Consider the following 26401-nt stretch of genomic DNA (forward strand, 5'->3'; position numbering starts at 1 on the left):
TAGGGAGCATTAAACTTATTGAACGTGTTTTTTGATGTGAATCCATAGTCACTAATTGTTGCACATGCATGTACAAATTAGAATGGGGCCAGACTGTACATCAAAGAAACATATAGTCTTGCAAAATAATTGTGTCCTGCACAATTCTTGTCTTTCCTGTGCTGAACTTTGTTGCTCAGTATTGTTAATATTGGGTATATATTTTATTTTTACATTTTAGAGCAAATTAACAAACCATAGAGATTACTTCCTCCTCCTCCTAATATTCTTATATGCACTGTTTATAGGTCTACAGCAACTGTTCCTGCATTGTGAATCCCCAAATAGTTATAGAAAATACCGTCAATGGGGCCAAGTCCGGGAAGTGTAAATCAAAGTGTACAGTCCTGCCGTGGTTCCTTTCCTTCTTCTTCTTAACTGTTGTTTTTACTTTTATGGCTGTTACACCAACAACTGTAGCCATTCTCAGGTAGTTGTCATGCTACTTCTATGGTATTTATAGACTCTTGTTAAATGTTGAACATGTCCTTTATAAGGTAGGCTTTGCTTTGTTACAAAAGTTTAACATGACTTGCTATGTATTCTGCCTCCTCCCTCATGCTTTTATGGGAATCTGAGTTCACTAAAGTCTGATCCCTTTAGCAGGGACAGAACTTTGTTTTGTCCAGTTAAGCAATACCCTCCATTTCTGATGTCAGCGGTTTAGCTAGCAAATCACAGAAAATTACTGACTGGAGTCACCTTCCTAATAACCCTATACTTGAAGTATAAAAGAGCTTGCCAGTTCTATTTGGGCAAGCCATTGTGCAAAAGAAGTTAAGTCTTGGAGATGTATCGGTGAAAAGAGAGATGTGTGCTAATCCTTTTCAGGCATCCCAGTATGGTTGCAACTTAACAGACAAGCTAGGGGGCACTATTAAGCTACATCAGAAATTGGGATTCGTTATAACTAAGTAGTGAATTTACAAAATTACAGAATTAAAAAATAATGTCATACCTCTAAGTAGAAAACAACGATTGGAAACATGAGTTCAAAATATACATGTACAAAGAAAATATTAGACTAGACAGTTACATTGTTGACATCTTTTAATAACATTTGCTATTTTTTAGTACCAATTTTGGTATTCTGTTTGCATGCTGCTTTTTTCTACTGTTCTAGCTGATGTTGTTGTATGATATAAGTTTAGTCATCAACCACCCTTATAATTTCTGTTGAAGGTTGGTATATATGTTTGTTAACAATGAAACAAACTTTGGTTTACAGGTGCGTTCCAGAAAGACATAGATCATTTGCTATGGGTGTTCACATGCTGTTTCTACGAATTGTAGGTATGGTTTTTTTCTTAATTTAAAGCAGGAATAATGGTTACTATCCTAAGGATCACAAGTGCTCATAGGCACGATGTGATCTATGGAAAATGAAGAATTAGTATGTGTCCTGTGCAAATTCAAAACTTTCCCTTTCCATAGGTGACTTTGGGAAAACTGTGCAGGTATAATCCTTTGGATCATGGTTGAGATGCATCATTATTACCTTTCATTTTTTGGGAATGACTAGCTAGCAAGAATTTTGTTGAATAAAAGATTTTTCTCCTAAGAAGCCCCAAGAATGATGCTACATGATAATAAGACATTGGTCTGATAGGGGCTTCTAAGTAAGAAAAGCCGATACCCCTAGTTCCTGGCTGCTGGGAGGAACACATTGTATGGAACCCCACCGTACTTTTGCCCATTGCCACCAAAAAATGATGGGGAGTTGTTGCCACACATCCTTGTTCACACGGACATGTGAACTCACATGTCATGACCAAAACCTAACCTTGTTGAGGTTCTCTGCATTTTACCTTGAAGCTTGTTCTGACTCATGTTTCAGATTGTTATTCCCTCCTCCACAAAATTCATGCATATTCTTGTGCATATTTCTCCAAATGTATTTATCAAGTGTACTCATTTTTTTAAAATGCACACAAGTTATCTCCCATAGATTGAAGGGAGGTTGAGTGCTGATGGCAATAGTAGACTGCAGGGGTGGAAATGAGTAGGTTTAGGAGGGAAAGAAAAGAAATTGAATAAGAGGGACTAGAATGACCTTACTTCAGGGGAAAGGAAACCCAACAGTCTGTCAGGTTTCTGGGTGAGTGAACCAAAAAAGTGACTAGAGGTTTTTCTGCCATTATGACACAGGGAAAAATCTAGATTAGCTGGTGGTATTTTCAAGGCCAAAGTGATTATTGCACCTACAGTCAGGTGACTAATTAGGAGCAGCTGGAATGGTTTGCTGACTCACAAAGAGTGTGGTAAAGCTGATGTAATAATACCACATGGTAAGAATGCTATTAACTGGTTGGCTCAAAGGACTATAAAGAAGAATCTGGACTATGGATAGTGTGGAGAAGAAGGTTTAGAGTGAAAAGTCATTATGTATATTGATGTAAATATCTACTGCTGCACTGCCACGCTGTGTGATACTGCACAGTAAAGAACTTAGATAAGCACCACTGATCTTCATCATCTTGAGAACAGCTTCTTTGTCTTGACGCTGGACTTCCTGAAAAACTGCTAGTGTGAGTTGCATTCTGCACTAGCTCTAAAAAGCACATTACTATACTTACCACGTCACAGTCTTCACCTCCTGAGTTTGTATTTGAAATTAATATTGCACCATCTCATATATATTTCATCTTTTATAGGCAGTATACCTGGACCGATCCTGTTTGGTGTCTCAATAGATCATAGCTGTAGTCTGTGGTCTGTAAATAAATGTGGAATTGCAGGAGCATGTTGGACCTATAACAACACCAAAATGGCCTATTTGTTAATGGGTATAAGTAAGTGTCTCTCTCAATTACTCTATGGTCAAAATAGTCCTGGTCTGAATAATTTCACTGGAAACTCTTCAAAGAAAAAAATGGAAGGAAATATGGGGAGTGGAGGCAAAGTGCAGCTGTTGTTATAACTGGCTTTTTGTTGTTGTTGTTCTCATGTGTCTCGTACTCTAAGCAAACATATACAGAGATTCAGTATTTCCTCATTTTCATTGGTAGGAAAGGGAAATACTGTACCATAAATAGACACATAAGGATTTAATATGAATGTAGGTCGTGCTGAGTTTGATAACAGCAGACAATAGATCTAATGGAGGAAGCTCGAGATAGAGAAATTGGCAATCTATACATGTTTACTCAGAAGTCCTGTGTCCTGTCATTTTTCTGTGGTCAGGGTGGGATGCTTTCCCCTTCCCCTCTCTCAATGACTGCAAAAAGAGGGAAATTACTATGGCAGCTGCAGGGTTGTGTTGGAAGAATGAGCAGACTTTGGATATGGTGGATCCAGGTCCACCCACAACATGCCCATATTTCCCTTGCAGTGCTGGTGGAGCCCCACCTGCAGATCTATGGAGGTGGAGTTTTCCATGGCTATACCAGAGGAGTACCAGCAAGTGGCACATATAAGGCATGCTAGGGCCCTTTGGACGGCTTTTAACTGGCTGATTAACCTATAAATTAAACCAATTAATACCTGTTGACTTAATTATTATAAAGCTTCCATTGAATTTGTTTAACTGGCTTTTTAATCAAAGAAAGTCCTAGCGGATAAATCATTGGCAGGCCAATTTTAATAATTGACCTCAAATTTTAATTAGAGGAGATGAGAATCTGGACTCACATGTTTGTATTTTGAAATTTGTTTCTAATTGCTTACATCACCACTTTTACCCAGGGCTCATCTACACCAAGCAGGATATTCCACTATGACAGTGGTATGAAAGCGGTATATAAAAGGCAGGAGCCACACTACTGCTTTATAGTGGTACTGAAGTGCACTGACAACTGTTGGAGCCCATGACAAATCTACACCAAGCAGGATATAACACTATCAAAGTGGTATGGAAGCAGTATATGGTATGTGTCAATGGCCCCCAACAGTTGTCAGTGCACTTCAATACCGCTATAAAGCAGTAGTGTGGCTCCTGCCCTTTATAGACCAGTTTCATACCACTTTCATAGTGGAATATCCTGCTTGGTGTAGATGAGCCCCCAGTGACATATTTCATCCAGGCTTGTCCTAGCTAGTTTACAGGTTATAGTGATCTCCAAATTGTAAATAAAATTATGGTGATGTTTGGGGATGGTTTTTCTGGTAAAGAAAAAGGTGACAGATAAATAACTCTTTTTTTTTTTATTTTTTTGCAGGCGCATGTTCCAAAGCTGTTTCCATAGTGTTTTTTGTTATAGCATTTATCTTATACAAGCCTCCACCAAGCTCGACTACATGTTCACTACAGCTTTAACATGCTGAAGAACTAAACCTTTCAGAGAAACTCACAGAAAATATCTCAGACTCAAGTGACAGATTCTAAACAGATGTCATACAGCTGGATCTACTGGAAATGAATGATATCTGCATGGGAACACTCCTTGAGTAGCCATTTAACTTTTTACAAGTAAAGAAATAAAGAAATACAGCTTTTCAGATTTATTTCAGTCACATGAAGCAATTTCTATTCATGCAAAAATAACATGGAATATTTCAGAATACAAACCAGCTTGTTGTCCTCTTTTAACATTTTGATCAACAGATCAAGAACTAGGAGGATCATTTAATTGTTCTATGACCTGGTTCAGCCTCCACAGCTTCCTGTGCAATTGGTAGTAGGAGCACATTTTTTAAAATTTTATTTATTTATTACATTTATATTCCACTTTTCTTCCATCCATCATGGAACTCAAAAGTGGCTACATGTGGTTCCTAGGTGGTTTCGCCTCCGAGCACTGATCAGAACCAGACTGCTTAGCTTCAGCAAGGTGGCTGCCTCCTGTGCCTTCAGACCATGGCAGACTCATGAGGCAAAGTATGGAGGCACTTTGGTATGGAATGGGACCTCCATATTGGCCCTATGCACTCAACTAGTGCTTTTTTTGCAAATCATGGCAGCTGTGTGTATAGTTTTGGGGTTTATACAATTGGTGCCTCCATGTGATCCTGCTAGCCTGAATTGGCCTGTCAAAAGGCTCCAATAAACTAGGATGTGTGAGCCATTGAAGTGCTAATTTTACTTGTTTAAAGTTTTCATACTATTTTCTACAAACCAGCAGAAATGATGCAATAATAACTTTGGCTAGTAAACCACAGATTCCAAAGAGATGTAAATTTAGTCACCTTCTCTTTTTCTCAAAGGGTTTCTCAAATGGAGAGCAATGTTTACAGAGCTTACTAGGTGACAAAACTGGATGTGTGTTTTCAGACTTCGTTAAAATTCCAATACAGTGACTTGATAAAGACTGTATAATTATATGATAGTAATGTGTCCTGCGGGCTTTGTGTGTGAAAACCATTCTAGGGAGTCATTGATCTTCTTGAATCCTGTATGTGTAGTTGAATTACATGTACTCAACTACTCTGGCAAATGATTCTTTAGTGTCAATCAGTATGAAAACTGGGAGTAAATCAACCTGAAAACCAGAAGTAAATCAACACTCCTGTACTCTTTATGTGCCTTAAGTCTGGTGAACATCAACATTCATATATGAACAAGGACAATCTCAGATGAATTTTGTGAATGCCTGAACACTCGCCTAAGTGTGGCAGGCATCATTCGCCTAGGTATGCCTGAGAAATGAAGAAAGGATATGTTTGTTTTCATAATGTTTCCCCATAAAATCTGTTGTGCCAGCAGATACTACTGGCCTTGCATCATTTACATTAGTGATTGTGTTGCATTGGATACTGCCCATTGCCTTCCAAAGCAAGCTATCTAACAGAGAATTAAGCCTACTCAAGCTGTCTTTATTCTTTCCAAGCTGCTAGTATGCCGTTCTAGATTGCTGCTGAGTGCCAGATCGTTGCACTATTTTTTGTATCAGTGAATGTTTTTTTCAAAAGCCAAAATCAAATACAAAACTATGCAAATATCATGAACATTCCTGTTATGTCAAAACAGATTTGCACACCATTTTAAATGAAAAACAGCACATATTTATTTTAGAGAGTCACAAGATGTAAATAACTCGCAAACTTCATTTTGTTCAAACAGATTCTGTGAAGGAAAGTTGGGTTCTACACAACTCTCCTGCAAGGTAGGCTCTGGATCAATCATCCCATTGCCCAGACCACCACCTCCCTAAATCCGCGCTAAGACGGTATTAGCCAGCCCTCCAGAGAATAACCACACACACAAGCTTTAAGGACCGAAGCAGTTTATTTATATAAACTAAAATCTAACTCATAAGGCTCCAGTCAGGCAGTGAAAGCAAGGGAGAAAAGAAGGGGGGGGGGAATGAGGTAGAATGTTGAGGAAAGTTTAGTAGCAAGCAATTACACCCTAAAACCATTAGCCCCACCCTAAAACACACCGCAGTGGCGGCTAGCCTTCCCTGGAGCATCCAGACACTTAAACATAAAAAAACCTTTCTAAAACCGAGCTCCAGCCCAGCTTGGAACTGATCTTCCACTCCACACACATGTAGCATCCGGGAAGATGACTGACCCCTGGCTACCCACCTCTTTATCCCTTTTCAGGTTGGCAAGTATTGTGACATACCTTAGTCAATCCTATGTCCCACTCGGGCCATTGGAGCCCTTCACCAGGCTCCCTTTCACCAGCTGAAACGGATCAACACCCCAATTAACACAACCTTGGGCTGTTCAGCTAAGCTGATAACACTGCAGATGCAGGAGATAGGGAGTGCTTGGCACAACCAATTACCCAAAGCCATTAGATAGACCTTGAGGAATGTTCCCCCAAACTCCCTCCTCCTGGCCCAGAGGCCTGAGCCAACTGAGCAGAACTAGCTGAACAAGACCACAGCCATTTTGGCCATTTTTCACAGATTCTATTTAAATATGTGAACTGAAATAAAGTGTTTTCCCCACCCCAGAATTTAGTACATTTATATGTGGTGATTATCTATTTGAATGACTGAATAATTTGTGGAATTATTATTATTATTATTATTATTATTATTATTATTATTATTATTATTATTACCCAATACCCAAAGCTGTCTGGGTGGTGGTTCGCAACAATTCACAAATATTACATGATACAACATTATAATAGTCTATATTTTTAATGTACAAAATTTAAAACAATTTAAACAGCTAAAAACAATTTGAATAAAACAATTCCAATAATAGACTTGTTCAAGACAGCTGACATAAATGTCCCGTCCTATGGCATTAAATGTCTGGGAGTAGAGGGAAGTCTTAACCTGGCACCGAAAAGATGACAGTGTTGGTGCTAGGCAAGCCTCAGTGGTGAGCTCGTTCCATAGTCAGGGCGACACCCTTGAACAGGCGCTCTCCCATGTTGCTATCTCTCCCCCCACCTTCCACAGCAGTCTGGTGGGGCTTCAGAAATTGCAGTAGCTCTGCTAGTAGCTCTCTCTCTCCCCCCCCCTACAACTATAGGACTGGTCTGTGTTAACCACGTGCTTCACAGAGGCAAACTTCTGAGCTGATTAAAGAGCTTAGGGCCACCACGTGGGCATCAGTTAAATAGATGGTGAGACTGAGAATGCCCAATCTAAAATAATAACAATAACAGTAAAAAATCTAACATAAGAGTGTTGCTGAACTTGCTCTGTTTAGACTTCTCTATAGAGTTGTCTGGTAGTATCACAGGCAAGGAGCTTTGATATCAAAGAAGCCATTTCTCCCCCAAATCGCAGCGTATATTTATACAGTTTCTAAAATATTACCTCACTGCCAATATGTCAACGCTAATTGCTGTTTCAAAAATCTAAGTTCATAGTCTTGACTTCTAAAAGAACTTTTCATGATCAAAACACATGCACAAAAACTTAAGCATACACTTTTCAAGTTAGATACAATTAATTTTGATATATGTCTTTGTCAGAGTGTTTTCTTACTCAAAGTTTACTAATTAAATCGAAGTACATACTTTTTCTATGTATCAGACTCCATGTTTATATTTTACAAAATATTTTTTGCTCATTAATTGATAAGCAAAAAGTTTTGAGTTCACGCTTACTCTGAATAATACAGTTTGAAGTCTCTCCATTATTTATTTATTTTACATAATCCTTTTCATCTTTAGTGATAAGTTATAATTCAGCATTTTCTCTTTGGATATTATCCCAACTGCTTTATCTTGCCCTTCAGAATTAATACCAAACTTTCCTCATTAGAAAAAAAAAACCTGCTAAAATTGTTGCAAAGCACAGGAGAGACCAGATCTACACCTTTGTTTAAAGCATTACAGTACCTTATGTCCTTCTTTCACATTTATACCTTGTAGGACACACATTGACATTTGTTGCAGTATTTTGGATAATGTGGAACAAAAAGCCGGAAATAACACCATGGAAGCCGTATACAGAATGTGGATTGTGCCCCAACAGTTATCAGTGCATTTCAATACCACTCTAAAGCAGGTGTGCAGACCTAGCTGCTCTGGAGATCTTTTTCTTGGTCCGTCACCACTAGCTCAGATCCCATCAAGTTATTCTTGAAGTTGGTTTTTTTTACCCCAACACACATCACTTATCACTTGCTTGCATTGAACTGTATTTGCCATTTGGATGCCCGCTCTCCCAATTTGGAGAGATCATTTTGGAGCTCCTCACAAGCTCTTTTTGTTTTAACCACTCTTAATAATTCAGTGTCATTGGCAAACTTGGACACTTCACTGCTCACTCCTAATTCCAGATCATTTATTAACAAGTTGAAAAGCATTGGTCCCAATACAGATCCCTTTGGGACCCCAGTATTCACATCCCAATATTGGAAGAATTTATCATTTGTGGTTTTGTGGGATGGCAGTGAATAGGGAAGGAGGAAACCACCACCACCCCGGCTTGATCGTGAACTCACAGTGCCTGCATATGTTGAGTTCCAAAGGAAGTGGGATAGGAGCGGACTGCTGACATTCAAATCAGATTCTATACAGGTCATGTGATAGCTACAAGTTCGACCTGCAGCTGTCCCTGACACCCAGAAAGGGGGTAATGTTGGCTCCCCCTTTCTGGAAAGATAAAATCCTGCTGTTTCTCAGACACATTTCCATGCTGGGCGAAGCATATAGACCCCTTTTACCGGCTGATCACAGAGATAAACTAGGCTATCTTTATATTAACAAAACTGGAGATTATATTAGATGCTGTACTAGGTTTTTTAAAAAAGCCAAATTGGGGAGATAAATAGTAAAGCTGGGTTTGGCAGTGAGCGTTAGCCAGTCCCGACTTCCTAGTGCACTGATCCATATGAGTCACATGTCTGGAACAACGTTGGTGCCACCTGCACAATTTTATGGTCTGGGCACACATAATATCTTTTGCACATAACCATAAAATGTGTAATGTTACATTTTGGGACACAAATAAAATGATAATCTAATAGAACGGACTGGCTTTTTACTATTATTTGGTCAACAGGTGGTGCTGTTGGAACAACAATCTCACTTGGTAATTGAATATATTTAGGCTTTGCTTAATTTTTAAAAGAATAGAACAAAGCAGCAGCAGAAATGCAGCCTTCATCTTTCTTTCCTTTTTTTAAAAAAAGTTTTTTCTTCTAATGGGGGAAATCACTTGTTATTTCTGGGTGGTATAATGGAGGCAATGGCTCATTGCATAGCTTCAGCTTTGAATGCAATTGTTTCCAAGGGAAGAGGTATATGAACTGCACAGGTTGGTAATCCCAACAGCTATTACAGCAAAGTAATCCTACAGCCTACTTTTAGCTTCCAACCTGCTTTATTTCACATGATACCTTCAGTAGCCATGACTATGGGTTGTTGCTGCTAATTTCTGATGAGGTTTTAGCATGCAACTTGTTATATTCATAAGCCAACTCCCTCCAAAATACCCCCCACAAACCACTCATGCATGAATATCATTTATAAATCATGTCCATTCTTTCTTAAAAGAGTTTGAGTGTTCATAAAAGGCCGACTCACCACCAACCAACCCTAGGTGGCTCTCTTGCATGCCACAACAGGCAGATGGAAAACAGAATCCATCACCACAGTCCTGTGAATGCTTCTTTTTTCCTGCTCAGAAAGTGAAAAGGTGAAGAAACAATAAAGGGGCTGATTCTATAGGGAGGCAAGGAAGAGCCAGACAGATAACAGGGCAAGGGAAGGTGTAAGCATAGGTTCCAGAGGGCCCGAGGTGGATCTGATAAGTAAGAAATATCAGTCTGTTGCATTCTGTGCCAGGAGAAGATGGACGACTACAGTGACCATATAGAAAAAAGGACAGGGCTTCTGTACCTTTAACAGCTGCATAGAAAAGGGAATTTCAGCAGGTGTCATTTGTATATATGGAGAACCTGGTGAAATTTCCTCTTCATCACAGCAGTTAAAGCTGCAGGAGCCCTGCCCTCTTTTGTATTTCATCACTCTAGTATAGCTCCTGCAGGGCATTTCACCAGTTGCTGCATGCATACAAATGACACCTGCTGAAATCCCCTTTTCTATACAACTGTTAAAGATACAGGAGCCCTGTCCTCCTTTCCATATGGTCACCCTATGGACTACAAACCTCAACATGGGATGAAACTAGGAGAAGAGGAGAATGACTTCATAGGGCCTGAAAGAAAGGAAGTGTCACTCAGGGGTAGAGCACAGGCTTTGCAGGCAAAAGGTTCCAGGCTGAATTTGTGACATCCAGCCTGAAATCCAGGAGAGCTGCTGCCAGTCAGTGTAACAATGGCAGGGTAGATTGATCAACGTATAAGGTTCCTATGATGGGGCCAAGGCCAATAAAGGAGGAGGTCTCTAGTCATATAAACACACCATTAACTTATCCTGTTCTGAGCCAATGAATCCAGCGCCACTATTTGTTTTAATACTCACACTAACCAGCCTAGATTAGAATCTCTGCTTCACCTCTAAGCATGCACCGGAAGCAGGGAAGGAAAGCAGCCTTGAGACCAAACAGGAACTGACAAGTGGGTCATGTCACATAGTACCTTGGCTCCACCATGAGTCTCTTCATTTCAAACTAAGGGTGATTTTTTTGTTTTTTAAAAAAAGTGCTTTAAAAAAGGTCTCTAGCAGGCAGAACAGCCCGCCCTGCAGATGACAGGGGCTCAGAAACAGCAACCTAATTACCTACTGTAAGTGAATTGAAGCCGTTCAAGTGAGATATTGGCGAATAAGCATATTAAAGCAGCCATAAGAGGAGACGTGAAATGAAACAAAAGAAATGAGGGATGAAACGGTAATGCTTGGAAGGAAAGGCTGCTAAAAGATTAAGGAAACGACATGACTATTGTGTTTCAGTCTAGCCAAAGTGGGTGACCTTCATCTGAAATGTTTTGTAAGTCAGTTCTTTATACCGAAAGAGCATGGCTGCATATCAAAGTGGGTTGCACACAGATTTAACTCTATACACAGGGAAGAGACTGGAAGGCAGAAGAGATCACAGACTAAATTAACTGCTTCTGAAGACTGCAGGACTGCCAGGAAGCATTAATATTCAAATCATATGAGCATATGATGACTCTGTGAAAATTTCTCCTAATATCAGTTTTTGGGAGTCTTATTTCTGCTTATACCACAACTTTCTGCCTATTTGTTAGTGATATTTGTTTGGTGTCATTCTGTGCATATAGTAGACAAGCACATTGTCTTTCCCCCCTCATTTTCCTCCTACCCTTCCCATGTCCTTACTGAATCCCAGGCAAACCTATGCTCCTTTATTTTTTCCTCTTGTCCAACAATTAGCTGATTACATTCTTAGTATCATGTGTATACTTTCTTAGCATAACTCACCAGCATTATGATGGATGTAACATCATAACCTCTGTCATTCTACACAGGAAAGTACCATGTAGCAATGCAAGTCTGGGCTGCTGGTATAGCAATGTCAGCCAGTGGTTTTGGCAATGGTAGCCACAGTGCAAAGATCACTAGGGCCTCATCTACCCCAAGCAGGTTATTGCAGTATGAAAGTGGAGCCACACTACTGCTTTATAGTGGTATTGAAGTGCCCTGACAACTGTCAGGGCCAATTGACACATACCATATACTGCTTTCATACAGCTATATCCTGCTTGGTGTGGCTCCTGCCTTTTATATGCTGCTTTCATAGAGCAATATCCTGCTTGGATATTGCTAGACTCACCTGGGCTACATTCAGCCAACTCTGAGTCACCTGCATTGGTATGATCCATCCTGTGAACTCCATTTAGCAGTAACTGTTTAAAAAAGCAGAGCAGACCAATGGCAACCATCAAATTGCCCTTCTTACCAAGAGGGAATCTTGAACTGGAGGGTGTGTTCTGCAGCCTAGGATTTCTGAAGTTAAATCAGCTATCCCCAACATTTTGGGTTTTACTTTCAACACCTGTCAGCTACAGCCAGCCAGTGTAAGCCAATGGTCAGGAATGCAGTCCAAGACATATGGAAGGTACCAGATTGTGTAAAGTTGGGTTACATGTTGGAGCTGAAGCTAGAGCTGGATCTTGCTGGAGCCTATCGTAGAGGAGGCAGAGGGTAGTGGTCTGTTGACCAAGCACAACAAGAAGGCCAGACTTCTAAGACGTATGTTATACCTGGCCAATCCAAAGCCCTCAATATAGACTGCCAGTTTTACGGACAGATGTCATACATCATTATTCGGTGCATCAAGAAGGCTCTGAGGCTGGTGTACACATTCATAGATTGTCACTAGGCTTCAAACCACAAGGACCTGGTTCAGAGTCCTTAAAAATGTTGTATTGCTGAAGTTACATCTGCACTGGTCACTTCTGAATCACCAGAAAAGAGGACAAAAGAGGAGAGTGATTTGCATAACATTTGCACGTGCTCATTTATATATAGAGATGGAAATTTAGAAATACTTATTATAATTTAAATAGAATTATAGTACATCTCACTAAGTGTGCCTGCCTGTTCAGCTTTCTGTCCAGGGCCAATTCTACACCAAGCAGGATATAACACTTTCAAAACAGCTTGAATACTGTATATGGAGTGTGTCATGAGCCCCAACAGTTGTCACTACTGTTATAAATAAATGGTTTTAAAGCAGTAGTGTAGATCCTGCCCAGGTGCTAACTTTGGATGGGCAGCAGTTTTTACAGCTCTTTATCTATAAACTGGAATTGGACAGGGAAGCTCTTCAAATAGAGCACACCTTCAAAATAGAGGACAGTCCACTAGTATCTCTTTAAATAGAGGACTGTCCTCTGTAAAAGAGGATACCTGGCCACCTTAGCATAAGATGTGACTCTTCACATCTATTCCTAACTATAGAATTGGGAGAGCCATATATATCAAAGCACACTGAAAAAAGTAGGTGTTTTTAAATTATTTATGACCGGCATGCTGTTTGATGTATGTGAATAAGGATGCTCATTTACTGCACAGCTACAATTGTGCTGTGTGAATAGCAGCATGTCCTATGTGAAACACAGTCCATCAGCTACGCTGCTGAGAATACCAGCTTTCATGTTGAAAATGAATATATAAAGATAGTGATTGCTTAACGTACTTGAGATTCACAGAGAATTGGGTAAGGGTTGGATCAGGTCCATTATCACTGGGTAAGTAGTGATGCCCCAGAACCCCGAGGGGGCCCACTGCCACCCCCTGGCTTGCCACTGTGTAGTGGCAGAAACACTGCTACTTGCCCCCTATCTCAGAGCAGGACAGTAATGGTGGTGGGATATGGTACTCCTTGCTTTCCCAGTCCCTTCTCCTCTTCTACCAGAGTCAATGGGCAGGCGTGTGACTGGCAGTGATGCGTCCTTGCTGCTCTCAGTCATGTGCTCTCCACCAGAGAGGGTGAGTCAGTCGCAGTGGCAGCACTATGGCAAGGACCAGCAGCCACTACACACTTGCTTGTGATAGCTACACACTCAGCTTTATGGTCCAAATATGACTTGCTGGTGATAGCTGAACAGCAATACTTGCAACTGCAGCATTTGTTGGAATCTAGGTTTCACCCTGCCACTTTTACAGCTTCAGAATTTTTTTTGCTATTGGAAGCACAGATTAAGAACATAAGAAGTGCCATGCTGGATCAGACCAAGGGTCCATCTAGTCCAGCACTTTGTTCACACAGTGGCCAACCAGCCATCGGCCAGGGATAAACAAGCAGGACATGCTGCAACAGCACCCTCCCACCCATGTTCCTCAACAACTGGTGCACACAGGCTTACTGCCTCGAATACTGGAGGTAGCACACAACCATCAGGGCTAGTAGCCATTGGTAGCTTTCTCCTCCAGGAATTTATCCAACCTGCTTTTAAAGCCATCCAAATTGGTGGCCATCACTACATCTTGTAGTATTGAATTCCATCATTTAACAATGCACTGTTTGAAGAAGTACTTCCTTTTATTTGTCCTGAATCTTCCACCAATCAGCTTCATAGGATGACCCTGGGTTTTAGTATTTTGAGAGAGGGAGAAAAATGTCTCCCTGTCCACATTCTCCACACCATGCATATTGAGGCTGATCAGTTATACTGAACCACAATCCATGTTTATCAATGCTTATTAACAATGAATAAATATAATACACAAACTCTTTAGCAGGAATCACATAAGGAACTGGACTGTCCCATTTTGTCTAATCAATGGATCACTGCTATAGTACCTGAAGCATCTATGGATATCACATTACACCTTATTCAGAAAAAACTCTGGTTCCATGTCTATTGGATGCCACAACATCTCTTTAATAAGGGTTTGTCTAAGTTGGCTAATTGCTGGTAGGTGTAACACAGCTAACGTGTCTGTTAACCGTATGTTCTGGTAATGCCCAATAGTTGCCTCCTTTTGGCAGGAGGTTATTATATGGATACATTTTGTATTAGAACACTCTAATATTTACTGATGTACATGTCCTCTTAAATTATCTACCTGCTTCCTGGAAGTTAATGCACGGTCATCACAAATGGATTCTCTGTGCCCGTTTGACAGGTAAAAGACTGATATAACAACGTTGGAAAGATAAACGCTTACTTCTTATAATGCAATGGATTGAGGACCTAACAACACTTTCAGCATTTGTATCTGTGGTGTATAGATGCCATCTGCGAATGGATACTTATTTGGGTATTTGGTTTGCTTTTGTTGAAGTTTATGTATAATTTTAGAAAGATATTCAATTCTACATAGCTCCATTTTTTTATTCTCCTCTTTATGGTTTTGTTTTGTTAGACGCTGAAGGGGTGGGGAAACAGCCCTGCTGAATTTGGGACATCTAAATTCAGCAGGGCTCATTTATCACGTTTTGAAGTAAGTTAATTTATACACATTTTACATAAAAAATGGAGCAGGGAGATTAAGACCATTAAGAACAGAGTCTAAAATTACTTAACTGCACCACAAACCTGTGTTTTCTTATTATAAACTGCTGGTTTTGACTTGCTTAATGTTAATGTCCCTTTGTAAAGTTTGCAGGCTGAAAGCCTTCTTTTAGATCAGTGGTCTTCAACTGGTGGGATCAGTCCAGATGGGTTATAGCAAAGCTGTTGCCACCATGTTGAGCATGGAGAAAAATTGTGGAAGTGGGACCCATATTGCAGGTTGGGAGTTTAAGGTGGGTCTCAGTTGACCAGTTGAAGACCACTGTACTAGATTATTTGTGTAATGGAGAGAGCACACTGTGGTTCAGTGGATCTTGGTTTCCATCCCACCACTGCCATGGACAATCTTGTAGGCTGAGAAAGGGTAAAATTGAAGAACTGGCAAAATTGAACAGAATCAAATAGTTAGGCTGGGGCCATTCTCCTCTTCTTGATCTATTAAATGGCATTCATGCCTACCCATCTAGTTTGGTTGTTGTGAGTGTACATAAAGATAACTACAATTTTAAAAATTCTCCTTCTTAGGTGGCCGTGCTAATTATTCAAATATTATCACCCACATAGCCAACTAGAGAGCTCTGCAAAAAAATAATCTTGCACAGACATTCTAGGGCATATTGACTTTTACATATCTCTGTATTTTGGTGGATGGTGGGAGGTCTAGCTAGGGATTAAATTCTTCATTCTTACACAGAGTTATTATTGATATAGAAATAATACATTTCATAGATTCTTTTTTTAATGTTAAAATCAGATCTAAAATTTGCAGGATACAGCACTGGTTGTAATAAATGGTGCTTTCCTACTAGTTTTGAAATTAGATATTCACAGGTTATGATGAGTTTATAAGATAATTACAATTTCCTTTTACAATCGGGAAACATTATTATGGTTCCCAAAGCAATTATATCTAACATCATTTTTATCCCTCTCTCATAATACCAGAACCTGGGGTCATCCTGTGAAGCAGATTAGCTGGAGATTCAGGATAGATAAAAGGAAGTACTTCTTCATAGTTAAACTATGGCATTTGCTACGACAAGGTGTAGTAATAGTGACTAATTTGGACTGCTTTTAAAAGTGGAGTAGACAAATTCATGGAGGGCAATGACTATTTGTCATTAGGGTAAAATGTTACCTCCAATATCAGAAGCAGCATACCTCTATATACTCAGTTGCTGGGCAACATGCATGGGATGGTGCTATTGGACTCAAGTCCTACTGGTGGGTTCACCACAGGCAACTGGTTGGCTACTGTTTGAACAGAATGCTGGACTAGATAGTCCTTTGGTCTGATACAGCAGGACTCTTATGTTTCTTTTACCATTTCCTTAGAATTACTTGATAGTGGATGTAAAAATTGTCCCATTATAACCTATCTGTGAATACTCCAATTCACATGATAGGAAAGCAACATCTTTTTCCAACTGGGTCATCCCTTCCCACGTGTGGCACTAGGTCATACAAACACTACCTCCATGTCTTCAGGCCAAGTTATAGCCCAGCGGCAGCTTTGTTTCTAGAGATGACCGTGTGGGGACCACTGCATGGGTGAACAGGATCAAGTTTGGTGTTATACAGGCATTCAAAGGGCTGATACAAATGACCTCAGGGTATGTGGTGAGGCCTTTTCAATCTAAACCGGTATTTTTGTCAGCCTAGGTTGTGGTATACCGGTGGCGAAGGAGTCACCTGAATGCACCATTCCATGCTCAGACTATGATCCAGTGCATGGCTTCTCAGTCCTCTTGTTTTTTTGTTTTTGTTTTCTTCTGATGACACCTTGAATCACAGATCCCACTCAGAGGCAGAGTATGTGCTTTGCATGCAGAAAGATCCAGATTCAATCCTTGACATCTCCAGGTTTCAGATGATGGGAAAGAAGACTCTGGAGAGCTACCAGAGCAGACAATATTGGCTAGTTGGATCAATGTATAGGGCAGCATCCTATATTTTTTCTGAGTACTCCTGATGTCAGGTCATCAATTCACCCCATGCACAGCACAATTTGGTCTGACTAATACTATCAGCTCGAACAGCAAATAAGCAACAGGACATGTACCATTGGTTGTACAGATTAATTGGAATGTTCTTAGTTCAAAGACCCTGAGTAATGCAAAATGCAGAAGAATGTGCATTTATTCTAATCCTGTAAGAGTGATCTACATGTGTAATTATCTCAATCTGTATTTTAAATCTGTATTTTAAATTTCTGCATTACTACATGGTTTTATTCAGGTTGTACTTTTATATTGCGGTTTTATAGTGCGGTTTTAAGCTTCCATATTTTATATTTTAGACTGTATTTTATGGTTTTCATTTTTATGAACTGCCTAAAGAGCTTGTGTAGACAAGAGGTTTTTCACTAGGACCTTAGCTAGACCTAAGGTTTATCCCAGGATCGTCCCGGGGTCATCCCTGTTCATGTAAATGACACACAGGATATCCCAGGAGCAGGCAGGGACGACCCCGGGATAAACCTTAGGTCTAGCTATGGCCTGGGTCATTTTAAAAATCCGAACAGCCAAGATAACACATACAGTGATCCATAGTGGATTGGGCCCATTCATGCACCCATCAAATGGTGTCTGCAGCTGATCATCTGTTGTGAAGACTAAACCTTTGTGTTCATGCCCCCAACAGGCGGCTGCTGCTGTTAAAGTTGATCATGCCAATCATTTGTCAACTGATCAACAAAGGATAGGCAGGGATCAATCTCTGTGACTGACTGGGCAGGGCAAAGGCTGGAGACATTTGTATGGGAGAAATGACTATGGCAGGGGGCGATCATGGCAGGATCTACACTACTGCTTTAAAATGGTTTATAGCAATAGTGACAACTGTTGGAGCCTAGGACACACACCACATACAGTTTTCAAACCATTTTCATGAAAGGAGTACAGGATTCGGCCTGAAGAGGTTGTGCTTCTTGGGAAGAATGAGGAAGTGGTTGAGGGCAGCAACCACTTCTTCTGGCCTGAGAGAGAGGCCACTATCTGAGAGAGTTCAGTGGAAAGGCTTTGTTTAAATAAGGCAGTGAGTGTGTGAATTTGTGGGGTGCAGTACAACAATTTTGAAACAACTATTGAGATCCCTCCCACTGCAAACACCACCTCCAGCTGCACATTCTCTTAACCTTTGCAAATGAGGGTTTGGAAACTGGTGTTTGCTAAGGAAATGTGCAGTTCTGCCCTTAGAGAAGAGAAAAATGAGTGGACAATATTTAGTTGGGAATGATTATTTTGCTTTGGATCTTTAATTCTAGCAGATAAGGCAATGGGAAAACTTTTTGGTAAACTTTCTTATTCCACTTCAGAAAACATAGTGATGTGTGTTCCAAAATAGTGGGATTTCTTACAGCTTCAATCTGCTTTCTAAGTCGACTTTAAGTTTTCTTCAACAGAGCTCTCTCGGTCTGAGGCCTCGCTCCCTGCTCAGGCTAGAGGAAGTGGGTATTGCTCTTAATTAGTTCCTGGTTCCTCCCAGGAAGTCCAACACACTCAGGCTTTATCTAGTGGTTCTTTCATATTGTTATAGTAAGCAGCTGCTTTGATCACAGCTTGAAACATTTCCGGCAATGCCACAGCTGGGCTTCAAATGGTGCATCAGATACGAGGATAATTTGATGTGCCCACTGAAGCCCTTAAAGCTATTGTTACATTTTGTTCATACTAGAGTTTGAGAAGAATGACAAATGGCTGAAACATCAGTCCTGAATTCTGAAAAACAAATATTTCTAATATCACAGTGCTATGGCTTAAAAGGTCTGTCAAATTCAGTACCTCATGTACTATAAGGGGGTTAGATAAATCCCCCTTATTTATCTAACCCCCTTAGATAAATAAGGGGGTTAGCTATCAGCTAGTCCTGATAGCTATGTGCTACCTCCAGTAGTAGAGGCAGTAAGCCTATGTACACCAATTGCTGGGGAACATGGGTGGGAGGGTACTGTTGCACCTGTGTCCTGCTTATGGGTTCCTGGTCAACAGCTGGTTGGCCACTGTGTGAGCAGAATGCTGGACTAGATGGACATTTGGTCTCAACCAGCATGACTCTTCTTATGTTCTTAGTGCTCTTCAGGTGTTTTGGATGACATCTCTCATCATTCCAGATGATTTATTATGCTGACTGAGGCTAATGGGAATTGTCGTCCAAAACATTTGGGTGAGGAAAGCTCCTGGAATAGTTTCTCTGTGCTGACCACTGCCCTTAGTAGATTTGTTTGTAATGTATTTAAATTGTTTTAATGCCTCTTATACATTGCGATTTAATAATGAAGGACAGTATATCAATATTTTACATAAACAAATGAGAACTGCTTACAAGAACAAAATTAAACCATATTACAGCAGAAAAATCATAACTGCATCCAAACAACAAAAGAAGAACAGTGGTTCAAGAAAAAAAAAAATGTGGGGACAGCCCCCAAGGCAACAGTTCTCAGATGGCATCAAAAATGCTAGAACTTAATTTGGCATCTAATAACTTTCACTGTGGGAGCTAGCTAGGCTTCCCCAGATATGACACACAAGGGTAGCAAGGCAATAAAAAAGCATTGGTCATTATGGGTGCCTACCTGTCAGGAATTCCTGATCATTTCCCCATGTGGTGAGACACATAACTGAAGCCTCTCAGTGAAGAACCTTCTGGCTCTGGGTTGACCCTGCCCACTCAGACAGGCCATGGTCTTCTCCTGGCAGGAAGGAATGGAAGAGCTTTTCCTGCCTCAGTAGTGCTTTTCTGAAGCAGCAAGGTCTACCAGGGTTTCTGGTCTTGCTCTCTGGTTTTAGCTCATGTTTGTTAGTCCTGCCTCCTGGTTTGTTCTCTGGCCTTTGCCTCCGTTTTGCTCTCCATTTCTGATTGTTCTTCAGTCCTAACTCCTAGTTCCCAGCTCCTGACTCATGCCAGACTGAGGCCCACAGCAAAAGCCATGACACTGTCATATTCCAGGTGGTGGGGGAACTTGAAGCAAAGACTCTTAACAGAAGAGGGCCTTTTCAGTGGTGGCATCCAGGTTGTGGAATTCTCTCTCTAGAAAGACTCTCCTGGTATTTGGATTGTGGTCTTTTCATCACTAGGTGAAGACCTTTTAAGGCTTTTTATTATTTCAGGCTTTTAGTATTTAGTATTTTAATATTTTAAGGTTGTTGTTTTTTTTTTTAAAAAAAAAAACTCCACAAAGAACAAAATATATGTTTTGAGATCCTTGCACTGCTGTTGGCTTTTGCTTTCTTTTTGGTTTACTCTAGCTTTTTTTCTGTTTAAACTTAATTTTTTATATATATTATGTTTTATTATGCTATTGTATTTTATGGTTTTAAGTTTTGTTTTTTGGACTGTCCAGGGGCTCTGGCTAAAAGACAGTATAGAAATGCAGTATATCCATACACTATTCAGAAAGAACCATATGGTTCCAAGCTGCCTAGGATTTTAAAAGTTAGATCCAACACGCCTTAAATTGAGCCTGGAAATGAATAGGTTACGAGTGTGATTGAAATAACACTGGGTGATATGTTCTCATTGCCTCATTCCAAAGGAAGGCCTGGTGGCAACATTCAGCTTTGAACACATTTAAAACTCAGCCCTGTGTAGAGCATCTTACAGTAATTTAGTCTAGAGGTTGCTAAAGCATGAATTACTGTGACCCACCTGTCTTTTGCAGAAAAGGGTACCGCTGGCACACCAGTGGAAGCTGTCACTGCCACCATCTGAGCACTCAAAGGTCGTGCCAGATCAAGGAGCACTCCCAAGTTGTAAATGTGGATTTTCAGCAGGGGTGCAACCTCAAGACAGGCTGTATCCTCAACCCTGGATTAGCCAGCCAGTAGTACTTCTGTTTTATCGGGATAAAGTCTCAGTTTGTTCAAACAAATTACTCATTTTTTACTGCTCCCAGGCAGCAGTTCAAGGTTTACCTGATCTCCCAAGAATCAGATGAAAACAAGAACCAGAGCTCGGTTTTACTACGATACAGATGACACCATAGCCCAAATCTGCAGACAATTTCACCCAGATGAATGGAGTCCTGTGGCACTTGATAAATCAGGAGTGCACTGCTGTTTGGGCCCCAAGGGTCACATTGAGTGTCAGCTGGTGTTTGGGAATAGGTAGAATAAAGATCAGATCTCCACCCCTGCTACCCCAACTTGATTACGAAAAAGAGAGAGGAAAAAAACTGTCTAGGAATGGGCCCTATGGTTCCCGCTACAGAAACCTCATTCTTAGAGTGTCCTTGAGTGTTCCAGGAAGCAGGTGGGACTGCTTCTTAGATGCTCCAGGCATGAGCCATCGAGCCCTTCCTAGAGTTTCTTCTTTTAGCGGCAGCCTATGTTGCAGGTCTTGGGGGCCTTCAGACATGGCTTGGGGACCTTCAGACAAGCTACCTGCAGGCTTGTGGGCCACACTTTTTTTGCACACCTGACATAAATCAATGACAGTTCCCTAGGACCCACTCTCCAGGAATGGCTGGAGCCTCAGAAGCATGGTATCTTCAAGTCCCATTCCTGTAAGTTATTTCAGAAGGATACTTTGGCCAGTGGTATATATAAAAAAAAACAACTGCTGAGATATCCAGTATAGAATAGCAATATAGACATAGTTATGGCCCAAGCAGAATAGATAACGCTTATACTAAAACTCCTACATAAGTTAAATTAAGATAATGAAATGTTTGCTCATTCCAAAATTAGAGTTACAAAGAGGTTAAAACTGGTTCTAATCTTAGAGAACAAAAGTGAAATTTAATAACTAATTCATCGGAAAATCACATAGAAATGTTTTAGGAACCAATGTAGGATCTAGGAGTAGAGTTGTTTGAATTGCTGATATGCTGTGAAATACCTTGCCAATTATATGCAGAACTGATACAATTATGAAACTTACACTTTATCTTCTCACTGCAGTGTTTGAGGGAAAGTTGAGTTTTAGTCACTGCCTTACAGCATGGTTGCACTCAATAATGAAATTCCTATTAGTTACTATGCAATTTCTTTATACAAGCATTGTAACATTACACTGGGTATGGGCAAGATCCGCCCCGCCCCCCAATCAAAAGACTAAAGAATCCCAAACTAGATTTATAAGTTTAATAAAATCGTTCTTCTGCTTGATGGGTGATATATGGTCCGTTTTCAGAAGTGAGTCCTGGTTGCAAAACCAATACATCTGAAACCACCATTGGTTCCTGGGAGTTGGCTTTGTCATTAACTATTAAGGAAAATACATAAATAAAAGTGTGATGCATCTGGAGATCCCTTACAAAGCTCTGGTTCCTAGAGGTCATGAGAAGTTATTCAATTTGTTCACTGACTCCAGACTTCCCCAAAATAACCTGATGCCACCAACTACTAATTTACAGAGAGCAGTAGTGTTAGCATGGGTGCCTCCATTTTCTAAAGGAAGCTATGAAGTAGCCATTATACAGCAGGCGAAATGTCACGTATGCGAGAATGTCTCCTTGGATGTCTCCTTGTATCTGTCTTATCTAATGAAAACAGAGAGCCTCGGATCCAGTGCAAAAGTTAGCTTACAGTAGAGCAGAGGTTAGGTTACAGTGGTTGCTTAGTGAAGATTAAGAAGACCGTTATGCCCCAGTGTTACATTCTGATTGGCTCATGCTGCTACTGGGAACTGCCCCTTTCAAGCTTCAAATGCTGTGCTGAATTCCCAATTTCTTTGTCTGACTGCTCGCCTTTGAAGAGACCAGACCTTGATTACTAATCAATAAAGCGCTTTTGAACCCTCTGTCGCTGGAAGTGTGGAGTCGTGCTTAGGGGCTGTTTGGATCTCGTCCCTGGGTGAAGAACATTGATCTAACAGTAGGGCTCATATTTCAATACATCAAAGCTGGTTCACGGGGTGAGATTTGTTAATGCTGTTATCCGCCCAGATCAGAACACATGTTAGTTAAAACTAGTGCTGAGGTGTAAATTTCTTACGCAGTTTTTTTCAACCATTTCCATTGAATTTTATATCAATATTGGTGATGCAACAACAGCTTCCATTGTACTTGAAGGCATCTGGTTAGCTTAGTGGGAACAGAGCAGGCTAGCTTAGGGGACTCAGGGGGAATACTGGGAGGCAGCTGTCTCAGTTGACCTAATTGTAGGGCCAATCCTGAATACAGGACAGTCCTCGGGAAGATTTCATGTCCTTTCAATTTAACCATGTATAAAAGAAGAACTGATGCATTCAACTGAGGAAATGAAAAGTGCCTTGTTATGTTGTTGGCTCCTTATAGGCCTATAAAAAGTGGTGTGGACATAAATTCAAGATGTACTTATATGGAACTCTCTACTTTATTTATTTATTACATTTCATTTCTGTACCACCCAATAGAATAGCTGAAGCTTACTGGGTAGTTCACAAAAAATATTCAGGTTAACTGAAATTACTGGTTGAAATCTTGTCCATGCATCCAGTCTGATTTCTCTAACTGTTTGCCTTGACTTGGGAAAGAATATGGGCACTTGTGCAGTTCCATCTTCCATGGAATGAATTGCTGTGCAGATGTGAACATCTGGATAGAATGTAGCAATTATTATGAAACAAAACCTTCAACATGTTTAGTATGTTGGTTCTATGTTTAGTATATTGGTTCAAAGCAGGAGCCTTGTCAACAGACACTGGTTTCCTTTGCCATTACGGCTGCTGCACAGGGGAGGAGGTTACCCATCATTCCAGCTGGGACTTTCACACCACAGCCCATAATCTCCTGACCTGGGAAGTCAGGTAATAGCAAAGGGCTAGTCAGATGGTGCACTGGCTGAGCTAAGTTCTTAGATTTGCTAATGTCCTCCCAGACCAGTGTCCTTCAAGCTGTTCATCCATTCTGCTTTGATCCTGTTGGGTGGTTGAATATAGAATATAGGGAAGTGTCTACAGCCAATTTGTCAATTCAACAGCCAACAGACACATAATAAAAATATATTTATATTTAATTCAAAACCAGAAGCTATATCTTTCCAAAAGAGAGTGACTACATTTTAAAACCTATTGGAGGGAAGAGGGAAGCCTGACAACGACAACCCTACTATTAGGCAGAGTGAGGAAGGAGATGCTGAGAGGCAGGGAACAGTAAAGAGGTGTTGGAGGACCAAGCTATGCTGTGTGGCCTGTCCTGTGCCCCCTAAGCTAGCCTGCTACCTTCAGGTGCAGTGGAGGATGCTGTCCCATAGACAGTGTTGAAATTAGATCCTACTGCCAGTCCCATCAGTTTCTGTACATGGAAAGGTGGTGGTGGTGGTTGGGGGACATCTTGGCTTCCTTTCAGGCAGCAAAATGTCCTGGCCCAGTCCTCTCTCTCTCTCTCTCTCTCTCTCTCTCTCTCTCTCTCTCTCTCTCTCTCTCTCTCTCTCTCCTATATCAACCAGCATGCTACTGCTAATTGAAACCTATACAGTATGATGTATTTATCATGACTCCATACAAAATAATATCATAGCAAGTTGTAACTTGATGTGCAGTTTACCCTGTTGTTTGCTTTTATGTGTAGGAGATGGCAGGATCTACACTAAATCTTTAAAGCGCTTTATAACAGTTTTGACAACTGTTGGGGCCTAGGACACACTCCATATACAGTTGTCAAAACTGTTATAAAGCACTTTAAAGTGCTTTAAAGCAGTAGTGTAGATCTGGCCAAAGTTTTCCAAGAGCATCTGCTGACACATTTCATGTTCATTTTCAAATTCTTCAGTCACAATAAAACAAGTGACATCTAAAAAACAATAAGAAAGTATGCTTAGGGCAGAACGGTGATATACAAATGAAGTAAACAAACGAATTAGCTGACTGAATTGTAATTATATTCAAATTTGCATTTTAGAATCAATCAGGTTAATAATGCATATTTGTTCAAATGTACTAGGTCAAAATGTAACACTGCCTCAAAAAGGATAACAAAATTCCATATAACATCTAGTAGCTACAGCTAATGTTTATCTTGACATTTTAAACAGGGTACAAATTAGCAATATATGGCACTGGTCAAATTAATATTACTGATCATGGGAAAATGGCGATTAGAAAGGAAAATGAACCCAGAATCCTGTTTCTGAATAAAGAATGGCATCATGCTGAATGTATTACGAAAAACGATCAATAGGGCACTTAATACTCCATTTAGTCTATCTCATAAAAGATCTAATGGAAATAGAAGGGCTACATAGAAAAAAGAGTGGAAATGAGAAAAATGGAAAGACCTATGGATGGAGACTTAATAAGACAGATAATTAAATAGGAACATAAAACCATGAATAACATTGAGAAGGTCACTCCAGCACTTCCACTTTACCTCTTCCCATAAAGAGCAAGGTGACATTCCATGAAACTGAAAAGCAAGAAGTGTAAAGTTATCAAAGAAATAACTGTGGAACTCATTGCCACAATAGATCACTGAAGTCAGGACCCTGTACATAGTGTGATCCATAAATTCTAATATACATGTGGCCTGGGTGTGGATGCGGGCAGATATGGTTTAGGGATGTGACTACAGCTGTCACAAGATTCCTACCTTATTTCCTGAAAAACAGATTTCTGCTTCCCAAAAGATTAAATAAAGGGTGTGGGGGAGCACATGGGACACTAGCCAAACACATACCTGATGAAAATCAAAGGTACATAATAACAATGGAAACCAAATGTTATTAAATCTGCTCCCTTTTGAGCAGGCACATGTATACCCTTGTTTGCATTCCCATGGACACACATGTGCCAGACGACAGCATAGGGCATTCAGGGATCATTGCTGATATTAGTTTATTTTAACACTCAGAACCAAATGCATACAGGTGACATTGGAAAATTGGTGGTATTGTGGTAAATTCTGAAGGGCAGGAGCCCATCATCACAGTTTGTGTACACATGCAAACACAGGTGTCTCAACATTAAAGAAAAAACCTGCACCATCACCCGGCTTTTTTTGGGGGGTCTTTCCAAGTTCACTATGGGCCCTTTTAAATGGTGACCAACAGTGACCATGTGATTTGTAATTGAAAACTTCCCCTCTGGGCAACGTTTCATAAAGTTCAGTGAAAGAGCACTATCTAATGGTAGAATTATTGCCGTGATTATTTTAAATACTCCATTATCTCAATTTTTTAAAAAGTGAGATTACCAG

At 40.4% G+C, this 26401-nt stretch overlaps 1 protein-coding gene across 1 annotated transcript in view; it reads left to right on the top strand.

Annotated features, from left to right (window-relative positions):
• SLCO4C1 (solute carrier organic anion transporter family member 4C1) overlaps window positions 1-4294 on the top strand; it is a 47228-nt gene extending 42934 nt beyond the window's left edge. Inside the window, exons 10-13 of the mRNA XM_063128768.1 lie at window positions 288-469; window positions 1268-1332; window positions 2694-2831; window positions 4197-4294. Of these exons, the coding sequence (XP_062984838.1) occupies window positions 288-469; window positions 1268-1332; window positions 2694-2831; window positions 4197-4294 (483 nt within the window). The remainder of the gene's footprint in view (window positions 1-287; window positions 470-1267; window positions 1333-2693; window positions 2832-4196) is intronic.
• The last annotated feature ends 22107 nt before the right edge of the window (window positions 4295-26401 follow it).

The sequence above is a fragment of the Elgaria multicarinata genome, chromosome 6, assembly GCF_023053635.1.
Source record: "Elgaria multicarinata webbii isolate HBS135686 ecotype San Diego chromosome 6, rElgMul1.1.pri, whole genome shotgun sequence".
NCBI classification, from domain to species: domain Eukaryota; kingdom Metazoa; phylum Chordata; class Lepidosauria; order Squamata; family Anguidae; genus Elgaria; species Elgaria multicarinata.